Source organism: Mytilus californianus, unplaced genomic scaffold (assembly GCF_021869535.1).
Source record: "Mytilus californianus isolate M0D057914Y unplaced genomic scaffold, xbMytCali1.0.p SCAF_10, whole genome shotgun sequence".
NCBI lineage: Eukaryota > Metazoa > Mollusca > Bivalvia > Mytilida > Mytilidae > Mytilus > Mytilus californianus.
In genome coordinates, this window is record NW_026262582.1 from 71,357,306 (window position 1) to 71,378,584 (window position 21,279).

The 21,279-nt window shown below is 30.5% G+C and overlaps 1 protein-coding gene across 22 annotated transcripts in view; it reads right to left on the reverse strand.

Annotated features, from left to right (window-relative positions):
- The window catches only part of LOC127718464 (uncharacterized protein KIAA2012 homolog), a 115,309-nt gene that overhangs the window by 52,036 nt on the left and 41,994 nt on the right, over positions 1-21,279 (reverse strand). For 11 of the 22 annotated variants that reach the window (XM_052224506.1, XM_052224495.1, XM_052224498.1 and 8 more), the window contains 10 exons: positions 20,080-20,206; positions 19,616-19,654; positions 15,470-15,688; positions 13,130-13,243; positions 10,269-10,379; positions 9,352-9,504; positions 5,050-5,202; positions 3,898-3,939; positions 889-987; positions 105-242 (listed from right to left, as the gene is read on the reverse strand). In XM_052224506.1, coding sequence (XP_052080466.1) covers positions 105-242; positions 889-987; positions 3,898-3,939; positions 5,050-5,202; positions 9,352-9,504; positions 10,269-10,379; positions 13,130-13,243; positions 15,470-15,688; positions 19,616-19,654; positions 20,080-20,206 — 1,195 coding nt within the window. Of the gene's footprint in view, positions 1-104; positions 243-888; positions 988-3,897; positions 3,940-5,049; positions 5,203-9,351; positions 9,505-10,268; positions 10,380-13,129; positions 13,244-15,469; positions 15,689-17,091; positions 17,110-19,615; positions 19,655-20,079; positions 20,207-21,279 lie in introns of all 22 variants that reach the window. The other 11 variants (XM_052224507.1, XM_052224499.1, XM_052224508.1 and 8 more) reach the window with 8 other exon arrangements.

Genomic DNA, 21,279 nt, shown 5'->3' on the forward strand with positions numbered 1-21,279 from the left:
TACATAAAACGAGACAAGCCCTACAAAATTAATCACTGGACAACAACAACGAGCAGTTTACAAATGATTACTAAACACAGCCCCACACCCAGCAAGGAACAAACCTTCAAAGCCCTCATCTTTGTCCTTAGACGAGGCAGAAAATCGTACGGTTTTATTAAATGATGATAAAGAATTAGATTTTGATTTTAGACTAGGCTGCCGCTGAACTATTGGTCTTCTAGGCGGTATAGGTCTTTTTTCTTCATAAAAATAAATTTCCAGTAAGAGTAAAGATATAGCAGAAACAAATGCAATTCAACAGCATAAATGTTATATACAAGTATTTGTATAATGATTTTAAACCTTGCTCTTCTGTCAAGGAAAAAAAAAAAGAAATAATTCAATGTGATTACAAAAAGATTTTTATCAAAATAACAAAGAATAAATTGCAAATCTGATCATTTTCTTTTTATTATAAGTACTTTACAGTTAACAAATACTTATACACAGATCTTGTAAAAGTACAAAAAATGAAATTTAAAAAAAAAAAATAAAATTCAGGACTATTTGAATTTAAAAAAAATAGTTTTCCTTAAGTATATCATAGGTCCTTTATAAAGCATCAATGTAAAGAAAGAGAGCTCTTGGACCTTTTTTTGATTAAAAAATCAAAAGGTCCTTTCAAGAAAAGACCTTGGATCCACACTTATTTAAATCTAGTCTAATATAAAAAATCTGTATAATGGAAACAAATCTTTTTTAACAAAGTGTTTTCATTAAGTTTTATTCAGAGTAGATCATTCTTTGTTTTTTACTTAAATTTTATATTACTTCTCAATATCAAGTTCATATGCACTAAATGAACTGAGCTGAAATTATAAATACAATTGTAATATTTGTGCATACCTCTTTTATGTGCATAATTTCTCATGTCCTCCCTTTGGACGCCTCGTCTCCTCTTCCAAACGTCTGGTTCGTCATCAGATTCCTGGTCACTTATCAAATCTGTAAAACGTTTTTTATTTATTATTCCATGAAGAACTTTATATAAAATCAGAGAATTTATACTATCTTTCATTTTTTTTTACAAATTACATGACTACAAGTAACAAATAAAAATTATTATCCCCATTTAGGGAAGACAACTGAAGATTAAAACAGATATTTAGCTCAAGTAATTTTCAAGCTTTGTGTAAATCCTGTGAAGTTGTCTCCCATGAAGTGGGTTAATGATGACTATAGCGACTCCTGGAATGAAAACAAAAAATATATAACTCTTATATACACATATTATCATATTTAGTTAAAGGATGTACTTAGGTGAAATTAAGAAAATCTAGAATTTAAAATTGATACTTTAAGTCAGAAGAGCATTAGTTGAGGAACAAAATAAGCTAAAAATATTGATAGGTTATGAAGCTCCTTTTTCGCGATATTTGGCATTTTAAAAAATGGCGGGAAAAGACTGACTCAGACTTTTACCTTATATTTGCATTGGTATTATTTGCGTCTCAAATAGAAAGAAAAGAAATCTAGAATCTGCTTAAATTTTGGTAAATGACCTTTTATGAGCTATTGAAGTATTATATGAAAAGAAAAATGAGTGTTATGGGGCAAAATATTTTGCCCTGTATTGAAGGAAAAAAACCAAGGAGTCCAAACATCTGCCACAAATTCCTAAACCTTACGTAAATACATCCTTAAAAGGTTTATTATACATGTATGTCATCATAAAGTTGTACTTCAGTTTACATCATCGTACTGCATGTGTTTATCCTCAACTATTGTATTTGTATTTATTATATACTTAGTAGTAAATACATCTAAATTATATGTGTAATACGATCAATGTGGCAATCGTACTGTATCAGCCGTCCGTGATGATATTGATATCAGTCACAGTTGCAAAGGCTTTATCACACCCTTAATCTGTATAACGTCATGTCATCGATATCAATCACCGTTGCAAAGGCTTTATCAAACCCTTAATCTGTATGACATCACGTCATTGACATCAGTCACCGTTGCAAAGGCTTTATCAAACCCCTAATCTGTATGTCATGTCACGTCATTGACATCAGTCACCGTTGCAAAGGCTTTATCAAACCCCTAATCTGTATATGTCACGTCACGTCATTGACATCAGTCACCGTTGCAAAGGCTTTATCAAACCCCTAATCTGTATGACGTCACACCACATGAAAAAACATCTACTTGAGATATATAATAAAGTGTATATGATATGGCTTTTTCAATATCACACACTGTATCAACCCTCAATCAAAATAATACTGGTGTCTCAGGTTGAAACGGATGTGATATTGAAAAAGCCATATAATATTCTCTATTTATATTGTACTTTCTCTGTTAACTATAGAGAATATCTATGTATCAATCTAATACCATAGTCATAAAAAATTTTATGGAATGTTTTTCAGATATATATTCATCCTTTACCAAGAAAATACAAACTTCAAAATAGAGACAAATAAAACAGATAATACATAGACTATAATCCACCACCAAAAAAATATATTCTCAAACCAAATCAATACACTACATAGTACGTGAAGAAAATCTATGTCATGTGGAAAATACATGCACATGCCATTCAAATATATACCACCCTGAAACAGCAAAAAAGGTCAAGTAGGGATTTGGTGTGATGGGAAAAAACATGAATATAAATAGGATAAAATAAAAAAATTAATAAAGATTTAAAAAGGTGGAAAACATATGTTATAATTATGCAAAACAGGTAAAATATGGGGATCAGCAAAAGAAATATTCAAGGAAAGAACAAGGGTGAAGTTTCCAGTCTCCCTGCATCAAATGGAATAGGTGAAAAACAAAAAGTCCAGTAGAGACGGAGAGAGACATGGGATTAAAATATCCCATGCCTTTTTATGAATATAAAAAGAGGAGAAAAACAGAGTCCAGTAGAAACAGGGAGAGAGACATGGGGATTTATATATCCAATACCTTGTTCTGAGACAGGGGTCTCATGGACACTTATCTGAACTTCTGATTCTTCCTCTTTGATTTTACTTTCTGTTTCTAGAGTAGATTTTTTAACTTATAATTTATCAAAAATATAATAAAGGGTTTTGAATTAATTTTAATGTTTTGAGAAAATAGTTTAAAATATGTCCAATCTATATCAGATAATCATTGCTAGAGGGGGGTTCATTTTGGTTTAAATTTGTCATTCAGAAATAAAAATTTTAAATTTTTGTTGAAAAATGTGAAATTTTTTAATGTAAGCTAAGGACCTCAAAATAGAAAAGCTAAATAAGTTACCGGTAATGTTTTTATTTTTATGAATGCCCAATCTGTCTCTATCAAATTTAGTCAGTTACAATCAAATTGAATGCTTTGAATTTAACTAAATTTTAAGTGTTTTGAATTAGCTTAATTTGTATTTAACCAGCTTGAATCAACTTAACAAAATTAAAAAAATTATCAAGATTAAGCAGATTTATTGATTTGAATTCATTCAATGAGAATTAGCTGCGGAAATGTTGCTCTTTAATGGACCTTGTGATATATTTTGTGACATTTGCACAAATAATAAAAAAATTCATATTTAGGACCATATGGTAACCAAATCTCATAATTTTTTACAGAAACTACATTCTTTCTTTAAGTAAAATTTTTTTATCGATTGCATTACCTACATTTTAAACCAAATAAATTCAAATATTCAGCTATCCCAAGATTCCTCATTTTAATATTTTAATTATTTTATTCCATCAGATCTAATCTATTCATATTTTATTTTTTCATCTTTTCCTTAGATAGTATATGTGTGTAATTAAGTTCTACCGGGCACATGTGGTTATATAAAAGTGTGTGTATTCACTACCATGTAAAATCTTTCGAAAATCCTGACCCTATATTTTTTTTATTTTTTACCTGATTTGTATTTATCAATTAATATGTCTGACAAACTAGAACCTGAAAAAGCCCAGATACTTTTAATGCCTGAAATTTTCGTCGAGCAGAGCGAGGCGAAATTTTTTTGATGTAAAATTATGGAAATATTCTTTATTAAGCTGAGGACAACCCATGCTTTGCAAATTTTAGGGGGGGGGGAGGGGGGGGGGCGCACCCCACCATGCCCCTGCCTGAATCCACCCCTGATGATAAATGCTTGCAATAATGTCAGAATTTGCCGTATTTATTTACATAGGTCAAGAATATTAGTTTTCAAATCAATTTCAGATCTTTTTTTTAAAACAATCAAAACTTTCTTATTCTAACATTTGCTTCAAAGTTAGAAAGACATCTTGTGGCTCTTTTCAGTAAAAATCTTAAGACAAAAAATCAATTATTTATACTGAAATGTTAATGACTTACAAGTATTTTTTATCTTATGAATTTTCTTAAAATTAGTTGCAAGAGTCAGTTTCACAAAAAATCTTAAAAGTTGATCGTAAGTCCTGAACAATTCAGTATACTTACGATTAATCTTAGTTGTAAGTTTTTTTGTGTGAAACCAACTCCCAGTTCATAAATATTTGCATGTCAAGTTTAAATTAAGAAAGAAATCTATCAATTTTAACATTTTCTCTTTTAAAATTTCAAACAACTACTGGTCACTTTCACTTATTGAAAAGGAAAATTACTTTTAATTCTTTATAAAAATGGTTCAATTAACTATCTGTCAATGACAAATAACGGAGAAACAATTACCAGATAATAAATTTTCAATATTTTTTTTTTTTATAAATTGTCTTTTTAGTTACTATTAAAAAGGACAATAATTTTTAATACTTTATAAAATGGCTTAATAAACTATTTATCAATAAAAAATAACTGAGCAACAATTATCAGATAATAAATTTTCAATGGTATTCGTATAAATAAAATTTAAAACTTTATACATTTTTCATACTTAAAAACTTTTTTTTATTCTTACTTACTATTGAAAGGGTCAACTATTTCTGAAATTTTATAAAACAGACTTGATAAACCAATCGACAATCAATTATTGAGAAACACTTATCAGATATTAAATTTTCAAGGGTATTTTCAAACACTGTGTAAATATTTTCCTTTTCTTACCTCTACCAAAGTAACGATTAGCATCGCCAACATTTTCAATATGTTGTTGTTCTGGGCGAGTGTGGGCTTCAATATGCCCGCCCACACTAATGGGCTCCCCGTCTGGACCAATCACTATGCTACCTTTATTACTGTCCTCGGGTAAACTACTCGCTAAACAAAATGGAAAAAATAAACTAAACATAAAAAAAACAACTAACCAGTGCATATAAAATTATTTGCGTGTCTTAGCAAAATAAAATAAGCAATAGGTGAAAATCAGTGAAAAAATATACTTCATAATCTTGAATTGAAATTACAATAATTTTTTAGACTAATAAAAAATATTATCTCACCATGTTTATAATTCTATCTCTTTAAAAGAGCTCCAAACATTAAAGCAAAAAAATGTGTGTTTATGGCTTCCTTCCTGAACATTTATTGGTCAGTATGTCGCAATTTTTTCTAATCATTATCCAGAATATGTCCTGTTTTCAAAGAGTCTGGTTCTTAAAGATTATTAATGGTTTTTCAAATGAGAGGGTGTTTCTCAGCTACTATTTCATAGAAGGGCGACAGTCCTGAGATTAGATGTGGCCGTGAAATATCGTCATGTTTGAAAGACCATTGATAATCAGTTTATCGCTATTTTGCCTATTACGTCGTTGAAGTTTACATTGACATCACATGGGCCCTTTGTTTCTGACGATAATTTTCTATCTCAAGCGAGTAGCGTGATATGAAAAATGCTCACAAAAACAGATCAAAGGAAAAATACACAAAATAGCGATAATGTATTATACATACCATTTTGCAGGAAGATCTACCCTTTGCAACATTTAAAAAAGTATTTTCATTAATTCCATTTTGACGTTGTGGTCATCGCACAAAATTAGGGTAAATCGGGGAAAACCCCAAAACACACACCTTTTTTCAATTTCCTTAATAATACTTAATATTTCAACACTTTGAAATCTTAATTAAACCATAACTGAATCAATCTTGATGTTATCCACTGATAATTTAAAATAAATAAAAATCTTTTTTTTCACTGACTTCTTAGTGCATATATATATTTAAGCAAACCACATACTGAAATTAAAAAAAAATAATGATAAAAAAAATGGGAATATATAGGAATGATTCAAAACCTAAATAAAAGAAAATATATAAAAAAAATATTAAACAGATTTCTTTTCTATTCATATTATTAGATAGATGTGGGGTATACATATTATAATGAGATAGCCCACTACACAAAAATCCATAAGTCATCTACATGTAAGAAACATAAAAAAACAACTCTCCAAATTTATCCTGTCCTCTATCCAGCATTCTACATAAAATTCCCAAATTTATCCTGCACTCTATCCAGTACCAAAATATATCCATCCACCATTCTACATAAAATCCCAAAATTTTATTCCGTACTCTATCCAGTACCAAAATGTATATACATCCACCATTCTACATGAAATTAAAATTTATCCTGTCCTCTATCCAGTACCAAAATATATCCATCCACCATTCTACATAAAATTATCTAAATTTTATTCCGTCCTCTATCCAGTACCAAAATATATCCTTCCACCATTCTACATAAAATTCCAAATTTATCCTGTCCTCTATCCAGTAACAAAATATATCCATCCACCATTCTACATAAAATTATTTAAATTTTACTGGTTCTTGAACTAGCAGAACTTTTCTTGAGTATCCCTGCTTTCTTTTCCACAGTATCTAGGCTTGAAACTTCAGACATATTATCACTCTTATCTGTACTGCCATCTTCCGTAGAATTCTCATCTTGTCGTTCTTCTTTATTTCTTTCTTGTTCTTTTCTTTGTTTCATTCTGTCTTGTAAAAGTATCCTTCTCTCTATTTCTTTTAGTGATTTTGCATCAAGTTTCTGATATTCAGCGACCTTGTCAATGACCTCATCATCATCATCATTATCATCGTCATCATTATCATCATCATCTTCGTCTTTGTGGTCTGTTGATAAAGCAAGCCAATGTTTATTTACATCCTCTTTCCTGTTGACATAACTCAAATCATCACTTTCTTCTGCAGAGCTGTTGAAATAATGTTCAGCATCTAATTTTGGTCTAGAGGTATCATGAAGAAAATTTAACAGCTCAATTTCTTCATCAAATTCTACACGTTCTTCAGGAAAGATGTCTTCGAATTCCAGTTCTTCTGATGTTGCTTTCATAAATCCATCTTTCACAACACCCCCCTTTCTCATACATTCATATTCCTCATTTTCAGTTTTTGTTTTTGAAAAGGTGCTCATTTTAACATTTTCGGTTCTTTTTAACGGTTCAGTTTTAATATTACTGTCTTCTCCAACTCTGACAGTATAATCTCGCCTTTTTAATGACTCAGAGGTCAAAGTTGTCCATTCTTTTGTACTAAATGAACTAAGACTCAATGAGAGCAGACGGTCTTTACTAAGATCTGTATTTCTTTGTTTCACTGATGATAATGATTTTGAAGTTTCCTTCAAAGCCTTTAATTTTTCATTTGTCAAAGTCCTCTCTGAGATATTTCCCTCTGTCTTCAGTTTTCTTCCTTCATCTGAATCTAGTCTGAAACGTACAGACTTTGTCTTTTTGTCAGGATCGGAGCCCTTAGACCGTTTTATACTGTTTCTTTCAAAATCCTTGTAAGGATCATCTATCCCAAATAAACCCCTATTTAATGTTTGGAGCAATTTTAGTTTTTTGTCAGTTGCATACCCATCAGTTTTAAGTCTCTCTGAATTTTCAATAGGTTCTTCTATCAAAACAGATAAGCGCCTTTTTCTATCTACTAAATCCAACCTGAAACTTGAAGCTCGTCTTTTTCTATCAAGAAGGTAATTTGGTAGAGGAGGAAGAATCCTCATGAACTCATTTTTTTCAGCTGACATTTCTACAAAACTTCTTGACCTTTCGATGCCCTCTATGGCAGAATCAATGTACTTGCCCCTCTGATAATTGTCCTTTTCTTTTGTCTCATTATTTTTGGTCAGTTTTTCAGTTCTACCAAACTCCTGAACTTTATACTTTGTTTCAACTTTATAATCTTGAATTTCATCTTTTGTTGATATTTCCTTCCTCGTCATGGCATCATCTTCCTCTACATCTTTCAATGATTTATTAATTGCCAAGGTAACAAGACATTCGGTCAGGTCATTGGGTTCAGGTATATTTTTTGCAGGAAGTTCTTTAGGTGTTTTAATAACTGTTGTTTCAGTTTTCTTACCTTCCACCTTTTTAGACAATTTTTGTTTCTTCTTTTCAGTGATTTCATCTGCAACATTGGGTCAATTAAAATGCAGTGAGAGTCGACAAAGCACAATTTGACCCGACACCACATATATAAGGAATAAAAGATAGATTTCAATTGACGTAATTTGAGAGTGATTTCGATTTGCTACCTTGATGATAATAAACATGTTCAAAGTCCTTCATTAAGCAACCAAATAAAATTTTCTATACTAACACCTAGGCTTTGTTTTCTAAAAAAATTTAATATGTTGTAACGCTGCATAATTCATCACTGAAATTTAGTTAGGATCTCTTTGTTTTGCCTTAGCTTAGATTCTCTCTATGGCCTTATAGAATCATGGTACCTAGCTTTGTTTTTTTACCATGGTGCTATCTGAATAGATTTTAATAATAAAATGCATTATAAATGTGGTGCTATAATATTACATGAACAGTGCTATTTGATTGAAGTTGGTTACACTGCTTAGCCATAGAAACTGAAATAAATTGATGACACTTAACAAATATATCTATATCCCCTGGAGTCCTCTGTATACAAAATTCTTACTTATATACTATCTTCAAGAGAACCTTTTATAACATAATTTTAGTACATATCTTGAAATGACCTCTTATAACAGCATTTCAGAACATATCTTGAAATGACCCCTCATAACAGCATTTCAGAACATATCTTGAAATGACCCCTTATAACAGAATTTCAGAAAATATCTTGAAATGACCCCTCATAACAGCATTTCAGAACATATCTTGAAATGACCCCTCATAACAGCATTTCAGAACATATCTTGAAATGACCCCTTATAACAGCATTTCAGAACATATCTTGAAATGACCTCATAACAGCATTTCAGAAAATATCTTGAAATGACCTCATAACAGCATTTCAGTACATATCTTGAAATGACCTCATAACAGCATTTCAGAAAATATCTTGAGGAAATAACCTCATAACAGCATTTCAATACATATCTTGACATGACCCCTCATAGCATCATTCCAATACATATCTTGACATGACCCCTTATAACAGCCTTTCAGTACATACATCCTTTCTTAGATCGATCACTTTTGAGACTCTGAGTGCTGCCCTTCCAATGTGTTCTTAGTGGCTTGGCTGTTGGCAGAGAGTGGGCACTATCTGGTCCTCCAAGACTCTCTGTACTGCTGTGTAAGTGGTAACCTCCAGATACAGAAGGGCCTGGTTAAATAAATACAATTAAAAATGTAAATAAATAAACAACATGAGATGTAGATACACTTACACACTGTAAGGACGTGATTAAATAAATACAATTAGATTTTATAAAGAAATATTCTAATGTGAGGCTCTTTTTTTGCATTGTTAACAAAATAATGTTATAATTTAATTAGAACATGGGGTGCACGTGTGTGAAGTCACAAGCAAAATTGCAACGTCAATCGTATTTTGAAAAACACAGGATATCAAAATGGACATTTTTGTTGGTGTTGCTTGGTTATATTTCAGATGAAGTATATAACTCATGGTGTTAGCTCTGTATAAAATCACAGATTATACGATGGAGAATGTCTGTCATAAAGTTGTCACATATTGTTTTCTGCACAAAATTCTGGTGGAAAATATTGCTAATGATGGCATCCAAACCCTTATTAACAAATAGTTTCTGCACTGTTTCAAATGCTAATTGATACCTTAGACATTTCAGCTCCTTGTGATTTTTTAATTGATGACAAAATAGGCAATGAATTCACCTGAAACAGGATTGAGATGGGTTTGAGAAACATAAATTAAATTCATATGGCCTTACTATGCTAGTCTATGAGCATACCTAAAAGATGATCTTAGTTTAACTAACTTGTGTCTAATCCTTTTCGTGATATTTATCCAATAAAATATGTTTATCTAGTCTATGAGAAAAATGTTGAACAGTCTAAATACATTATTCATTTCAATGCTTGTACTTAAATCTGATTGCATTATACCTGTATTTTCAGCCTTTATTTTCCGTACTCTCCTCTTTCTTTCTGTTTCCTCCCCATAACGCCTGTCAGTTCTCTCTGTCTTCACACCGACACCACTCTCATCGGAAAACTCTAAAAAAAAAAAGTCATCAATATCAAATTCATAATTACCTCTTTTGTAATGGACATTTTTGTTTTTCCAAAGTTGGATTTCTTTTAAGTTTTATTAAGGACCTTTTTTACTAATTCAATAATCATACTGCTGTTCTTTAAAATTGAAGACAGAAATAGTTGATGGGGTAAATATGATAGATGTAAAATTCATTTGGCTTTTGTTCTCCATTTTTCATACCAAATTATCGTTTTAATTGTCAATCTTTGCCAGAAAAATTAAGCCATTTATGTATTTATCATGTCAACATGAAATGAAAAATTATCAAAATTCACTTGTAGATTTTATATTAAAAGAAAACCAAAAAACTGAATTTAACATAACAATAGAAGTGAAACTTGAAGGATAATTACATGCAAACAAAAAGGCAAAAAAAAAGTTCAGGTTTTGCTGAAATTATTTAAACCTACAAATCACATGTAGAAGTTTATGTATATTTGAAAGGGATTGATTAGGTTTTATATCTGTAAACCTGAGTTACTTCCCTTGTAAACAATCTGTAACAATACATTTCTATTTAAAATACTTTGCTATAAACTGACCCAAATAATTCAATTGTTATATTTCGCTGCTTTACGAAAGCTACATTGGTCACCTCTCCACGGTGCACCAATCAAAATCCAGGATTCGTGAAGAGTTTTTAATGTTAAAGAAATTCAGGTCCTCACCAGAAGGAGAGATTGATTACAGGGAGGGACTGAATTATTCAGGCCAGCTTTAAACATTCTGATGTGAGAAAAAGCAACAGCTATTTAGGAAACCTTTGTTGAACACTTTTATAACTTTGGAAAGGCAAATCCTTCAAAATTTAAAGAGAATTTTCATTCATCAATCCCCAAAAAAGTATAAAGTTTCTAGTTATTTGATCTAAGCATACTAGAAGTAGACCAAGAAGTGTAAAAAATTCGTAAGGGTTCCGCGGAACCCAGTGTCTCGCCTACTTTTGCTGTTAATCGCAGGCTCAACAAAAATGAGGAAAAAAATCAATAAAAATATTCCTTTAGATACTATCTTTTGATTGTAAGAAGCTTCTGTCAAAGTTTGGTATAAATCCAGGATAGTTTATGAATCTAATAAATGTTTTAAAAACTTTAACTGCAGACTGTATTTAATGTTAACTGGAAGAAAAACTAAGTCCATTTATAAGTAAAATACAGATAAACAGGTACAAATTTTAACAAAGTTTCCTTCTAGATACTAGCTTTTGATCATAAACAAGCTTCTGTCCAAATTTGGTACAAATCCAGGATAGTTTAAGAAAGTTATTAAAATTTTAAAAACTTTAACCACAGAGTGAATGTATTGTTTCCTGGCAGAAAAACTAAGTCCATTTATAAGTAAAATACGGAAAAAATGAAATTTTTGTTTTAACAAATTTACTTCTGGATACTATCTTATGATCATAAACAAGCTTCTGTCCAAGTTTGGTACAAATCCAGGATAGTTTAAGAAAGTTATTAAAATTTTAAAAACTTTAACCACAGAGTGAATGTATTGTTTCCTGGCAGAAAACCTAAGTCCATTTATAAGTAAAATACGGAAAAAATGAAAAAAAAATTTTAACAAATTTACTTCTGGATACTATCTTATGATCATAAACAAGCTTCTGTCCAAGTTTGGTACAAATCCAGGATAGTTTAAGAAAGTTATTAAAATTTTAAAAACTTTAACCACAGAGTGAATGTAATGTTTCCTGGCAGAAAAACTAAGTCCATTTACAAGTAAAATACGGAAAAACAGGAATTTTATTTTTACAAAATTTACTTCTGGATACTATCTTATGATCATAAACAAGCTTCTGTCCAAGTTTGGTAGAAATCCAGGATAGTTTAAGAAAGTTATTAAAATTTCAAAAACTTTAACCACAGAGTGAATATTTGTGGACGCCGCCGACGACAACGACGACGCCGACGGAATGTAGGATCGCTATGTCTCGCTTTTTCGACTAAAGTCGAAGGCTCGACAAAAATTGTCTAAAGTCCCATAACTCTAATATGATAAATTGAAAAATTTTCAAAATCAAAAGGTAGCTTACATCAGGAACATATATATTGTTAGATATACTGTTCCCAGCTTACATCGATCATCAAATCCAACAAATGTGCAAGATTCAAGTTAATCAGTCCAAGCATGCTCAAGTTAGTGTACAACATGTGAAAAATTCTCTTAAATCTTAACAGTTAAAAAGTTCAAGATTGGAAGGGAGCTTTCTTTTATCAGTGAAAAAATGGATGTAATCTGACGGATTTATAACAATTGAATTCAAAAATTTCAAAACAAAAGGGAGCTTTCTTCCAGAAAATCAAATAAAACTGTCATTTCAGAAACTATTGCAAGGTTTTCATTATTGTGAAAAATGCAATTGTTTGAGTATTGAATAATAACAATTTTAATAATAATAATAATAATTTTCTGAAATCCTTATAAATAATTTTCGCATTTTTGTAAATTCTTCAAATATCGTAAAAAAAATAAATGCACAAAATAATTTCAGAATTTACAGTAGTCAATACAAACTTGATTAAAGCATTCTCTTCATTTGGTACTTTGTGTTGACAGACGAACATGGGACAACTGTAAACCATAATATGTGGCTTCTAACTAAGATAGGTGCATAAAATCATATACATTTCAAATTCTTCTATCAAACAAGGGAAGTAACTCAATAATGTGACAAGTCATGTGACAATTCATGTGATCACCAACCAACCTTCATTGCCTTCATCCTGAGGAAGAAGCTTGGAATCTTTCACCATCTTAGTAGGAGAAGCAGTTAAGCTAGAATGTTGAGGGGTTGGAGGTATTACAGTTAACAGGGGTACACCTACAGGTAAAACACAGGTAAAACACAGGTAAAACAAAGTGCAAACTACAGGTAATGATTACAAGTGTGTACAATGTTTGATGGACGTCCAATTTGAGCATCAAATCTTATAATTCAAAGGAAAATGATTTTTTTAACTACCGTAAATGCCTCAGTATAAGTCAATATTTTTGTCAGAAAGTTGACGGGGTACTCTTATACCCCAGTACGACTAGTTTAAGATTTTTTTCCAAAATTCGGTTCAATTTTTTTTTTTAAACATAGATTTTTGACAGTATTAAAATTGAAATATATTAAAGAAAAGCAGAACATTTGTTGTTCCTTAATAAACATGATAAATTATATTGTCTAATACAAATATATAATTGATGATAGCTCGTGTTTTGCATGTGGTTTTGTGTCCTAATAATAATCTCAGATTAAATACAGGTTTTTTACCAATGTCTTTTCCATCAATGTTTCGACCTATCTTGAGATTTTTTCACGATTTTGACCAAAAATCAAAATTTCAACCTATCCTCCCTATCTCGACTTATAGTGTGAAATTTATGGCAAATAGAATAAAAACACTGAATTCTTCTATAAAGGGGTACACAAAGTAATAGTTTGGAAAAAAAGACAGTACATCTTGTTCTTTTGTTTCAGGTCAGAAAAGTTCTTACATTTAATGTCAAAGTTATGTAACTTATTTTTTTACAAAAAATTGACAAAAAGGACACTGAATATTGGCAGTACTTCTCATTTTCCTTCAATAATAGTGAAGCAGGAATTTCTTATTTATATCTCTATAATATTGAGTCCATCAAACATAGCATATATTGGCAAATATTATAACAATTTACATATACATTTGCAAATGAAAACATTCAAAGCTCTGATAATTATATTCTGTCATATTTTTCATTCTTTTAATAATGCTAAAACAATATGATTTATGATTTAAAGATTTGTTGATATATTAAATTTAGGTACTTAGTAATTTTTTGTTGTAGACATTTTAATCAAATGAAGAATAAAAATGTTGATTAAATGCTAGAGACAGCAATCAAACAAAACAATTTTGCAAATAAAATGTTGACACAGTGATATGTCTCGCCTGTCGGCAGAATATTCAGAAAAAGACAATCTGATGGACAACAACACTGCTTATTAAATCAAAGTTGCTGGATCATGACCTAGGGGTGCTGTGAACCTCAAAATGGTCGACAAACTGAGATGCAGTGAAAGTAATGCAACTTTAAAGAAAATATCTTTGTCTATCATAAGTTGTTCCTATCAAACTAACTTATCAAACTAAACAGTGGTTATTGTTGGTTCATGTCTGTCATATTTGTTTTTCCTAAATTGTTTTGATATAAATTAGGCTGTTAGTTTTCTAAATTGAATTGATTCATATTTTTCATGTCAGGGCCTTTTATATTCAACTATACAGTATGGGGTTTTCTCGTTGTTGAAGGCCGTACTGTACAGTTGCCTATAATTGCTTAGATCCACTTCATTTGAACTTAGTGGATAGTTGTCTCATTGACAATCATACCACATCTCCTTATTTATATATTAAGCAGAAAACTTAACATTGAAAATGAAGCTTATAATCAGGCAAAAAATATGACAGAATTATTATATATTAAACAACAAATCATACCATCACCAATTCATACGAACATGTAGCATAACCAAATTAATATACAAGGAGAGTAAAACAGCATATAACTTTTTGGTTTAGTAAAACTTTGTCAATTCAGTGAAACATATGTGAAGACACATGACAATTCATTGAAACATATGTGAAAACACATGGCAATTCAGTGAAACATATGTGAAAACACATGACAATTCAGTAAAACATATGTGAAAACACATGACAATTCAGTGAAACATGTGAAAACACATGACAATCCATTGAAACATATCTGAAAGCACATGACAATTCATTAAACAAATGTGAAAACACATGACAATTCATTAAACAAATGTGAAAACACATTACAATTCATTGAAACAAATGTGAAAACACATGACAATTCATTGAAACAAATGTGAAAACACATGAAAATTTAATGAAACATGTGAAAACACATGACAATGAAATGAAACATGTGAAAAAACATGACAATTCAGTGAAGCATATGTGAAAACATGACAATTCAGTGAAACAAATGTGAAAACACATGACAATTCAGTAAAAACATATATTAAAAGAAATGACAATTGACTTTTTCTCACCATCAATACCCTGATCTTGTCCTATAGGTGGCAGAGAAACAGGAATTGTCATTCTTGTCCCCTCACGACTGGCCTCTCCAATAGGTGTGAGGGGCATTGCCCCACTAATATGAGGCAACTGTGGCACACTAGACTGGTCACCACGGACACTGGCCACTGGAACACTGCCGACATATTCTTTTTCACCTTCTGCATTATCAAATGGCAAAGGTGAAGTAGCTAAAAAGAAAATGGCAAGTGAGTAAAAGTTTATAGGAATCTGACAATTTATTGATATAAAGTAAAATAACAAAAATACCAAACTCTAAGGAAAATTCAAAAACGTAAAGTCTTTTAATACATGTATAAAATATTGCCTTTCGGTCATGCGTAGATCATTGTATAATGAGCAATCATAAAACATCTACTAATTTTAATAAACATACAATGTACCGGGTTATAATCTTTACTCCTCAGCCAACTTAATAAGTTTGAATCATGATCATTTCTGACCGCAAACAAGAGCTGTGTGATATTTATATTGAAACTTCTATTTCTAAACCTTTTACAATGGATACAGAAAAGCAGCCTCAGGGGCTAATCCTGAATTCCTGAGAAAATAATGTATCCGCTCAGTGAGTGAGGCATCATGATATAATAAAATCCTGATTTCCCACAGATTCACCAATTCCTTTCATAAAAACTGCTCAATTCTGAATTCCAAAAAAAAAGGTCCTTCCCCCACTCACAGAAGGGTGATTGTATGAAATATAGGTCACCCTGTTAGCAAGAGCCCTTAAGTTGTAATTAAAGACCTGCTACTTTTTTAAAGACTTAAAAAGAAAAGATCCAAATTTCTTTGCAATGACTTTTGAGAATGATACATGCCCTAGAAAATTCTAGTCACAGAAAACATATCTTTATTTTCAATATTTGAACTATTTCTATGAAATATACAAGTAATAGTCCTCAAATATCTACACAAGAAATCAAAGCATTATATGTCTTCAATATTACTGTTCTGTTTATATATTTGAAGGAAAAGTCAAGGAAAATATTTTGAAAAAGATAAGACTTAGTTTGTGGACTAGATATATATGTTATATGCATTGAAAAAAAAAGGAAATATTTGTTTTTAGTTAAAAAAGCCAAGCAAAATTTGTATCATAAAGTCAAGTCTCATTCTGCAGAAAACCTGAACTTTTTCGAAATATAGTCTATATATAAGATAATTGATATTTTCAAACAGAAATATTTGCATGTTATATATAAAGAGAGAGAGAAAAGATAAGACTATTTTGTGTTAAATGAAGAAATGCAACATGCAATTCATATTCAAGAAATAGAGAAATGTGTAAGATAGTTCAAGCCTCATATATTTTTGATGTATTATCAGTTCCTGCATATCAATTTGCACAATGACTTCCTCAATATGGAAGATTTACTTCCCCTTACAGCAAGATGGCTACTAAAAGCCTCATTTTTTTTTTATAAATTGACATCTCATCAATCAATAAAATCAGTTTTTTTAATTGTTTTTATACACAAATACTGTATATTCAAATATGCTGCTATAAAGGGGAGGTAACTTCAATGAAGGGGAAGTAACTGTGTAAATTGAAAATATGGAATTCCAGTGTTACCTCTTGATGATTCTGAATCTAATGAAGACACACAAATTATTAAATTTTATAATACATTTATTTGTAGATCTTTTTTATGCTGGGCTGCTGTCTCAATGAAATTTATCCCACAATTTTTAACACTGTTGAGTCAGATTTCACAATACAAAACTGTTGTGCTGGAATTTAGTTATTTTCCCTTTTTTAATATTTTAGCAGATATATTGTTTCCCCGACTGGTTGATTATTTATTTCATTGGTCAAAATTCAGTATATCTCACGAATGACTAATATTATTATAAATTTTTCCTGAAAAAAGTTATTTTCATAACAAATTATGTACATGTACTATCTAATAAGGACTATATTCCAAAAGAAATCGTATGAGAAGAAAATGTGTATTTAATAAACAAAATAGTTGGATTAGGGAACCTGCTAGCAAAGAATGAGAATTCAAAGTACATGACAAACGTCCAGTGGCAAATATTTCATGCATGTTCAGGACAAGAACAAATTAATAAACAAATACAATAGGTAGGTCCTGTAAAAAGGGGTCTACTTGGATGAAGGGTGGTAAATTTGGGCTGCCACTGGAAGATGAGGGTAGTATTGGATAGGGACAGAAATCTAGCCTTGCAACAGGCCATCTATGGACCCCTCAAAGAGCTGTTGTAAAGGTTCTTAACGTTCAAAGGGACACTCAACCTATCAGAGGCATCAGATTTTATGTCCCCATTTTGACCGACATAAAAATCTGCATAAGCTGTACTGTGAAGGTCTATTGCATTATAGTTTAAATTTACAATGATTGAGGGTCTGGATGGGGGTTTACAAAATTGATTTGTTGTTGGTGTTTAATGCCACTTTCACCTCTATTGGTTATATTGTGGTGGTCAGTTTTTGTTGGTGGAGGAATCCAGATTGCCAGGAGAGAACCACAGACCTTTGAAAACTGACAATCCATATCAATTAAGATTGGAGTGACACCTGCCACCTACGGGGGTACTTAAACTAACAACCTGTGTTGACAAAATTGATAATAATGGGCTAAAAAAATAAATGAGAATCAAAGGGAAATAACTCAAAATAAATAAATCATATAATAAGTATCACTTTTGCTTCTGAAAGGTCTATAACTCAACAACGAGAACAGCTAAAATAATGAAAACTATACTTGACCTTCATTTAGTCACAGGAAACAACATATCTAAATTTGAAAAGATTTTGTCAAAGTGTTTTCATGTTAATGAACGGACACTGTTTGGCAGCTGCCCACCCCCAATAATCCCCCCTGCCGTACATCCCCATATCAATAACTGATTTTTCCTTCAAAAATCCAGTTAAAAATGGGGAGCTAACATATAGATAAAGAATATTTTTATATTAGGGGGGTTATTGAAAAAATAAAGAAAATTGGTCTCAATAGTTAAAACAATATACACAATTTTTTTTAAATCTATCATGGAATATTCTGTAAATTCAGAAATGTTTGAATGCATTTATTAATTCATTTTCTGAACAGTTGACAAAATTGTGAGATTAATCATAACGATTGTCTTTCTTAAACTCTCATACCACTTTTCTCCAGAATAACCCTACGCACACAAAATTTACCAACTTTCTATTCTAGCAAAATAACTGGACAAAAAAACAACATTGGATTTGTACGCATCATAATTCTGCTCTATAAAATTATCATGTCTAACTATTAAATAGTTTTATGAACTTAATAAATATAAGCCTTGGTTAGAATAATGTACAGCTAAAAATAACATTTGAATAAATGCGGATTCATAAAATATTCATGAGTACAAATTTACTAAAGAAGATACGTTGTGTTTATGTGGATACTTGATTTTGTGGTTTTGCCACAAACATACAAGACTTTTAGATATCTATACTTCGTTTATCTTTCAATTGATGGTTCATCCATACACATGAAACTCGTGGAATTGGTACGCAATGAATAATAGTCAATCCACAGTTGTATCTTTTCAAATATATGACGTACTGTGGTTTCATTATTATTCGTAGGACCAATTTTCGTTGATTTTGTGCGTAGGTGAACCACGAATTAAACTGTTAAACAAAGTACAAATTTTCTTTAGGAGTATATGCAAAATTTAGCAAAACCTCGAAATCAAATATCCACGAAATTATCTTTTTCTCAATCCATGAAAATTTGTACCCACGAAAATAAATGAAACCACAATATACTTAATTGGATTAAAACAAAATTTGTATGTATATTTAGATTTTGGAAATTTAAACATTGTGAATATATCTTAACATTTGAAAATGATTCTTCCACATAAAAAAATTTCCTCATGTTTATAAAAATAATTTGAAATGAAAAAAAATAATTTAGTATAAATATCATGCAATTTTAGTAAGTAAATATTTTTTGTCTTTTTCAAATCTAAGAGATGAAAAGTTTATAAAGATATAAACGTGTATGAAAACAATATGAAAAAAATTGACAATACTGATGTAATTGGCAAATCTGTAAAAAGCATAGCATAATAAAACACAACGATGTAGTTACCAAATTTTAATATTGATACCACTGCACTGAATGTCACATCTGTATAGGGAAATAAAAAATGTATTTTTCATGATCTTTAATACTATTTATAGCAAGAGTGTGTGTGTTTTATCCTTTTTTTTTTAACAATACTGAAAATCCCCCCATTCCCCCAAAAAATAGTAACTTTGAGAGTGATATCAATTTTTTTTTTTAATGGAATGTGTTTTATATTTTTTTATCACCTTTTCGTTTTGAAAAAAATTCTTCACAATGTGTTTCTTTCAGTTAGGAAGATTATGCTACAGAACAAAGAATGTATATTTATTACACATTCCTTTATAAAGTTAAATTATCTGAGTTAACTCCCTTTATTCATCTGGCTGTTACAAAAACCCTTTGGAACATAAACAAATTTTCTCAGATGATGACAATCGAGTTTATTTGAATATTCTGATTATCTCCCATTTATTGCTCAATCATACCTTTATCTTTACTCCTGCGTTTAAGTGTTTTTCCCTTGATTGATCCGGATCGACTAGATGCTTCAGATTTGTCTTCTGGGAAATCTGTATTTAAAACTCCCTTTGACTTCTGTGAATCGAGCAGTGACTGAAAAAAAAATATCATATTATTGTCTGAAACATGAGTCAAAACAAAATATCACAGCTATATTTAGGGGGATAACTCAATTGTCTCCCTTTGATCTAAGGACTAAGGGGAGGTAATTCAATACCATTCCTAAATAACATGGTCAACAGACAATGGTTTTCTTCACATGACTAAAATTAAGTGGTAAGAAGAAGACCCCATAAATTAGCCAAAAGAACAATCTGAAAATATTTGAATTGTCTCTCTTAGAGGCTTAAGTATCTTATTTCTAAACAAATTTAAGCTAAGTGTTGTATATTCAGATTTGGAATTGTCTCATCACAAATTTAAATAAGTTTAAAAGACAAGAACAAAAATTTTCATCTCAAAATTTTATTCAGATTCAAGAAAGTATGACACACTAACAAAATTAAATGTGAAGTGTTAAAATATTACAAATATTAGATACAAAAAAAGATTCCAATTTCTTTTATAGAGTAGCGAACATCCTTAATAATATATATATAACAAGCTTTTTAAAAGACTGTTATAAATGGATACTTTTCATAGTATATAAACAAAGGAATTAAAAAAGCAGAAAAAAAATTAAGGGTCCGTGTGCTTGTTTTCGAGATATAAGCCATTGAACATTTGGCGGGATATAATTCTCTCTAGACTTTTCATACATTTAACATTGGCACCCTTTTTCATTTAAAAATTATGAAAAAAAACAAGGATTTTATAGGATTTTCAAATATGGCTTTTTAAATTATGTGTAATAACAAGAGTGCACACACTGAAATGTCTCGCCTTCTTTACTAATCATTGATATTATGTTGATAGTCCTAAATATAAAGCTTTATCACAACTGTCACACAAACTTAACATTAACCAAGTAAACTAAACATTGACCAATGAACCATGAAAATGAGGTCAAGGTCAGATGAACCATGCTAGGCAGGCATGTACAGCTAACAATTCTTCCATACAACAAATATAGTTGACCTATTGCTTATAGTTTAAGAAAAACAGACCAAAACACAAAAACTTAACACTGAGCAATGAACCTTGAAAATGAGGTCAAGGTCAAATAA